Source organism: Vollenhovia emeryi, unplaced genomic scaffold, assembly GCF_000949405.1.
Source record: "Vollenhovia emeryi isolate VEMERY1.0 unplaced genomic scaffold, V.emery_V1.0 DF940336.1, whole genome shotgun sequence".
Taxonomy (NCBI): domain Eukaryota; kingdom Metazoa; phylum Arthropoda; class Insecta; order Hymenoptera; family Formicidae; genus Vollenhovia; species Vollenhovia emeryi.
This window is the reverse complement of record NW_011966030.1, coordinates 2,878-9,901: the sequence shown is the minus strand read 5'-3', so window position 1 is coordinate 9,901 and position 7,024 is coordinate 2,878. Positions and strand designations below refer to the sequence as shown.

The window sequence follows — 7,024 nt, the reverse complement described above, 5'->3', positions numbered from 1 at the left end:
TTCCTCTATGAGGAAGCAATATCCTAACATGATACTAATACAATGATGAGTATACGAAGCAAATAACATTTACTTTCATTTATAACTAGACTTTCCTTGTATTAATAATAATTAATTTTTTCACATAAATCAACGAAGCTTAATTATTGAAGAAAAAAGTGTACATATTGGCCAAGAGTGGAATTTTTATTACGTATTTACGCTCCTTTTTCTTCCTCTTTATTTCTTTTTTATTGTATGTACTTATACATATAATTAATTCCAGTCATACCAAATTTTTTGTATATATATCACTATATTACATTATTTCACGTATTCTATATAATTTTTATTTCATATGAGACAGTGAGTATACGACGAGTGGCACGATACGCTCCTAGCCAGTTCTCACATGCAAGCGAGCAGCCGTGTACGTGTGGTCTCGATGAAAAAAGAGAGAGCAGATACGTCTGAGCTCTTCTACCCGGCCGAAGTTGGCCGACACGCCGGGTGCACACGGACCCGGCTGCTCGCTTGTGTGCGTTATCCCCTCTCCGACCACATCGTGCTGCAAAAGAATCGGAATTTGCATCACTGCCTGAAGGGTGAGTCGGAGCTACTAATCCGGAACTTGACGACCACGGGTGAAAATTACGAACACGCGTGGAAAACGATGAGCGACTACTATGAGAATAAGCGCTTGTTGGTGCGCGCTTATTTGGCCAGCTTCGTCTCATTGCCGAAGATGAAGAGCGAGTCGGCAGCGGAGCTGCGAAAGGTGTTCCACTGCCTGAAAGCGACGCGCAATTCCTTGGACAGCATCGGTCGACCAGTTTCCAACAGCGAGGACCTCTTCGTTTACCTGGCCGTCGATCTGCTCGACCCCCGCTTGCGACGAGACTGGGAGACCTCCATCTGCGAGACCACGGAGCCTCCGTCGATTACCGAGCTGGAGACGTTCCTGGATCGGAGACTTCACGCCCTGGAGTCGATGCTCCCGGCTAAAGCGGATAGCTCGGTCAGAAAACCGGGGAGTTCGACGTCGAAGCCTACCCGCTCTCACCACGTCGGCAAGCGGGAGGACAAGTCCGGCGGGAAGCTGGGCCGTTGCTCTCTGTGTCAGGGGGACCACTTCGTCATGCTGTGCGAGGACTACCGGAAGAAGACGGCTGTGGAGCGGAAGCAGCACGTCACTAGCAGCGGTCTGTGTATTAATTGCCTCGGCCGTCACAAGGTGGGTGACTGTATCTCGAAGAAGGACTGTTCCGCGTGCGGTCAACGTCACCACTCGTCGCTTCACGACGCGTGCCGCGAGAGCGAGGTCGCTAAAACCTCGCACGTGGCGCGGGGAGTGTCGGACAAGCAGGCTGCAGTCCTCCTCGCGACCGCCCGCATCCGCGTCGAGGGCCCACAAGGTAGGTGGTGCTTCGCGCGCGCTCTCGTCGATCAAGGCTCGGAAACGTCTCTGATTTCCGAACGCCTCACTCAGAGACTTCACTTGCCGCGTTCTCTTGCCTCGGTGGCCGTGTACGGGGTCGGCGGACAAAAGACTTGCGTAGCTAGGGGCCGCGTCGCGCTGTCGTTCAGCTCGCACTCCGGGGGGGTCGTAGTGAACGCGTCCGCGCTCGTGCTTCCTCGGCTTACCGTCTACGCCGGTCGACTTGATGTGACCGATCGGGAGTGGCCTCACCTGCGAGGCCTGGAGCTAGCGGATCCGGAGTTCGGGGGCGCCGAACGAATCGACGTCCTCCTTGGGGCCGACGTCTTCGCCTCCATCATCTTGGAGGGAGTTCGCCGAGGGGGCTCTCGCGATCCGGTGGCCCAGAACACTACCCTCGGGTGGATTCTGTCTGGGGCGGTCGGCGATACCGCGACCGCGCATCTCGCACGCTCGTATCAATGCCGAGTCGAGGAGGACCCCCTCGACGTGGTGCGGCGGTTCTGGGAGCAGGAGGACGTGCCGACCTCTCCCGCACCTTCCCCGGAGGATTTGGAGTGCGAGGAGCATTTCGCGAGAACTCACAGCCGCCAATCCGACGGACGTTATGTCGTGCGGCTCCCGCTCGTTACGCCTCTGCCTGACTTGTCGGAGACGCGCCGCGTCGCCGTCCGGGTGCAGCGGAGCATGGAGGCGAAGCTGAGCCGCGACCGATCCTTCCGCGATTTGTACGTGGACTTTATGCGCCAATACGCGGACTTAGGGCATATGACGCGTGTCCTGACGGCTACCGGTCCCGCGCCAGTCTGCTACTTGCCGCATCACGGGGTCCTGCGGGAGGCGAGTTCCACTACTAAACTACGGGTAGTGTTCAACGGCTCCGCTACTCTCCCGACGGGAGAGTCTCTAAATCGCTACCTGCGCGTGGGGCCTAACCTACTGCCGGCCCTGGCGGACGTCCTGACGCGGTGGCGTCGGTACCGCTTCGTGTTAATGGCCGACATAGAAAAAATGTTCCGCCAGATTGTCGTCCACCCGCAGGACCGTGACTGGCAGAGGATCCTGTGGCGCGATAGAGCTGACGTGGAGCTTGAGGAGTTCCAGCTGAACACCGTGACCTACGGTCTGGCGTGCGCCCCCTTCTTGGCGATGCGCACCCTCCGCCAACTGGCGGACGACGAGGAGCTCGAGTCGCCGCTGGGAGCTGCCGTGTTGAGACGGGATGTCTACATGGACGACATCCTGACCGGTGCCTCGTCCATCAAAGCTGCCAAGGCCGTGCGGGAGCAGCTCGTGGGGATCTGCCGGGCGGGGGGCTTTCCCCTCAGGAAGTGGTCTGCCAACGACGCTTCTCTCCTGGAGGGCCTGCCGACGGAGGATAGACTGCAGCGGGAGCCGCGATGGTGGTTGCCGGGAGAGAGTTACTCTACGCTGGGTTTGCAGTGGCACCCACTCAGCGATGATTTCTCGTTCGCCACGCGGCTGCCAAGGATCGAGACCTTTACCAGGCGAACGGTCCTGGCCCTGACGGCTCGGTTGTTCGATCCTTTGGGTTGGCTCTCTCCCGCCACGGTTAGAGCGAAAATCTGGATCCAGGCGACGTGGCTTCTGGGGATCGACTGGGACACTCCACTGCCCGACGATGACGCCAGGAAATGGGGGGAGTTTCAGGACGAGATCCCCCGTCTGGAGGAGATCCGTATTCCTCGAGAACTATCGAGGACCGGCGACGACTCAGAGATCCACGGGTTCGCTGACGCGTCGGAGAAGGCGTTCGCCGCGGTGGTGTACTTCCGGACGCGGGATCCCGCGGGACTGATCCAGACAAGAATAGTGGCAGCTAAAACTAAAGTTGCTCCATTGCAACAGGTCTCGTTGCCTCGCTTGGAGCTGAGTTCCGCTGCCCTCCTCGTGCGCCTCGTGGCCCACGTCCGTCGTGTCCTGGAAGCAGAGGAAGCGCCCGTCCACTTGTGGTTGGATTCCACTGTGGCACTGGGATGGATCCGCGGGCATCCAAGTTCCTGGAAGACGTACGTCGCCAACCGGGTCAGCGAGATCCAGACCACTCTTCCAGGAGCACTGTGGCATCACGTTCCGGGGCGGGATAATCCGGCGGACTGCGCTTCGCGAGGCCTTTCTCCCTGCGAGCTGGTGGACCTGGAGCATTGGTGGCGGGGGCCCGCATGGCTCCGGTCGGACTCGAGACCTTGGCCGAGCCCCTGGAGCGGCGGCACCGAGGGCGAGCTCCCTGAGCGGAGAGTCCGCTCCCATGCTGCTGCGGTTCCCGTGGAGGAGGACGGCGAGTTGGAGTTGCTCTCGAGGTGTTCCACCTTGAGCCGCCTGCTGCGGATCACCGCCTGGTGTCGACGCTCGCTGGTTCGCGCTCGAACGCGGACTGGAGCCCCGACTCCGCTCGATTCTCCTTTTTCAGGCTCGCTCCGGTCCGAGGAGCTGGATGAGGCGCGTCTGTGCTGGGTCCGTCTGGTGCAGGCCAAGCACTTCCGAGACGAGATGGCTTCCATTGAGAAGGGGAAGCCGCTGCCGGCGCGCAGCGCCCTCCTCAAATTAAGCCCTATATTGGACCACCTGGGAGTCCTCCGAGTCGGCGGTCGACTCAAGCACTCCTTGTTGTCGCATGACGAGAAGCATCCGGTAATCCTTCCAGGAGAATCACCTTTAGCCCGGCTGGTAATTGGGGCCTGCCACCGACGAACGCTGCACGGCGGAGTGCAGCTCACTCTTGCCACCCTGCGCCAGGAGTTCTGGGTGCCCCGCGGTCGAGCCCTAGTCAAAAGCTTTATCCACCGGTGCTTGACTTGTCTGCGATGGCGGGCGGCATCACCTCAGCCGATCATGGGGAATCTACCTTCACCTAGAGTGACGCCCACTCGACCCTTTTTGAACACGGGGGTGGACTACGCCGGACCCGTATGGCTGCGTACCTCGAAGGGCCGAGGTCATCGGGCGAGCAAAGCTTTCATCGCTGTCTTCGTCTGCCTCAGTACCAGAGCGGTGCACCTGGACGTGGTGTCGGACTACACTGCGGAGGCCTTCCTCGCAGCTCTGCGTCGCTTCGTCGCTCGCCGTGGCCTTTGTCAGGCCCTCTACAGCGACTGCGGCACCAACTTCGTCGGTGCCGACGCTCAACTCAAGGCCTTATTCGCCGCCTGCAGTCGGGAGGGACAGTGCGTCGCCGCTCGACTAGCCGAGCAGCGAATCCGATGGCACTTCGGACCTCCAGCAGCTCCCAACTTCGGTGGTCTCTGGGAGGCCGCCGTGAAGGCGATGAAGGGCCACCTTCGTCGCGTGATCGGCGAGGCTACGCTCACTTATGAGGAGATGGCCACGCTTCTCTCCCAAGTAGAGGCGTGCCTCAACTCTCGCCCGCTCCAGGCCATCTCGGACGATCCTGAGGACGTTTCTGCGCTCACCCCCGGACACTTCCTGATGGGATCTGCGCTCAACGCTGTTCCGGAGCCGTCTCTCGCTGAGGTGCCGATGGGCCGCTTATCCCGCTGGCAGATGCTGCAGAGGATGAGAGACCATTTTTGGGCGCGCTGGTCCTCGGAGTACCTACACTCCTTGACGCACCGTCCCAAATGGCTCAAAGCCAGCGGAGACATCCGAGTCGGACGCTTGTGCCTGCTGCGGAGTGAGACGACGCCGCCTAATAGGTGGCCGCTTGCTGGAGTCGAGAGGCTGTTCCCGGGAGACGACGGGCACCTCCGTGTTGTAGGGCTGCGCACGGCGACGTCGAGTCTGAAGCGGCCAGTCAGCAAGCTGGTCCTCCTCCCCGACAGCAGCGGCTAAGTATTCTTCCGTCAGAGCCTTGCGATTTCCCTTTGTAAATAAAGTTACCGGCCTTTCCCTTCTTAGCATGTATAATAATTCTCGCCATTATCTACCATAATTAGCTGTGCTTCTATCTAATTTGCGTTATGATTACTACGAGTCGTTGCTGTAAGCGACTTTAGTGGAGCGATCCCTTCGAGCTGGCCTTCCGTTGCGTTTATTTCGTTGGTTTCACCATACTAAGCGGGCGGAATGTTCGAGATCGAACGTTCGGCTCAATCTCTCCTTCTGGAATCTTCGCGCGAGAGGAAGATTCTAGAAAATAGTTTATAAGTATAAGGAGATCCCCTTGAGTGAATGTTGTCGAGCGAGAACGATCGCCTCTCTTAGCGAGTCAATATTCCCTTTGTCTCCGAGTTTTCTAAACACATGAAATAGGAGAACGAAAATAAACCGTCGACTTTCGACGCGACCGGGCCGTCAGCTGAGCCGCGTGTTTCGACGGAAAGCGGTAGATTCCAAAACAGCTGATTGCCCGGTCGAGCGGTCGCCGACCTGAAAACTGTCTCGCTCATTGGCCAACCCCCCCGCGGTTGGGCTTAAGATTTCCGTAATTTCGGGGAATCGCGGAGTGTATATAAGCCCCCGAATTTGCGCGGGCGGCGCACTCGATCAGAAGTTTTCCGGAGACAGTGTGTAATCTCGAAAGCCTGAAAGTTGATTGCTCGTCATCTTTGCCAGGCGCGAACGATTCGACGCTAGTTCGGTCGCGATTGTGTGCCGAGGCATTTAAACCTCTTCCGACGAAACGCGCGACGCGAAACACGTTGTGAAGAAGTGCACGTGACGCGGTTTTTCTGTAGCCGCTCGCGAGCGCGCCGGTTTCTTGCTGCTCTAGCATTCCGCCGCGTAATCTCTGTATATATGTACATTCATTTTATTAAACGGACTTAAACCAAAAGTCCGCATCTCTCTGTATTGCTCTAACACATAGCAATATGCAAAAAAATAAAATTTAAATCTAAATTGATAAAAAAATAAAAAAATAAAAAATTTTTAATGTTTTAATTCAACGAGGAATGAACCTGGACAACCCAGAACTTTCACCAAACTTAAATGTAGATCATATTTATAAAAAAATCAATTATTACTAATTAACAATCTATAATATACATATAAGTATATTAGCGCGGACGCAAATTCATAAGTATATAGATTATAGAACTACATACAAATCCTTATATATTAATTTTAAAGCCACATAAATGAACGCATGGGTCCGCATGACCACCGCTGATACATGCTAAATATAACATAAAATTGATAGTCATAGCGATCCGATTTTGGTGTCTCGATTCTTCCCATGGTACAAAATGTGCCAGCAATGTTATCGTATCATGCATCGACCTCACGATTAGACAATGTGTCGTGGGATGAAAAAATTTGCTGCATTCGATGTAACAGAACTACTGCACGCCAAAAGAGCAGTATGCTGCAGAGAATGCATCGAGACGTATTTGGATTCCCCGTATTTTCTGAAAAGAAAAAAATATATGCATATATATACATATTTTTGTACATAAATATATTTTTTTACATATTATAAAATTATACCTTCATAGTTGATAATATTTTTTAAATTCTTCTTGTAATCTCCGATTCATAGTTCATCCTTACGCGGTCTCGCGCTCTGAGATCATCCTCCTTGTCCAAATACGTCTCGATGCATTGTTTACAGCATACTGCTCTTTTGGCATGCAGTAGTTCAGTGTTACACCGAATGCAGCAAATTTTTTCCTCCCATGACACATTGTA

At 55.1% G+C, this 7,024-nt stretch overlaps 1 protein-coding gene across 1 annotated transcript; it reads left to right on the top strand.

Annotated features, from left to right (window-relative positions):
* The first annotated feature begins 424 nt into the window (after window positions 1-424).
* On the top strand, window positions 425-5,227 carry LOC105556103. The gene has a single exon (XM_012003177.1). It carries the CDS (start codon window positions 425-427, stop codon window positions 5,225-5,227), a length of 4,803 nt encoding a protein of 1,600 aa, XP_011858567.1.
* The last annotated feature ends 1,797 nt before the right edge of the window (window positions 5,228-7,024 follow it).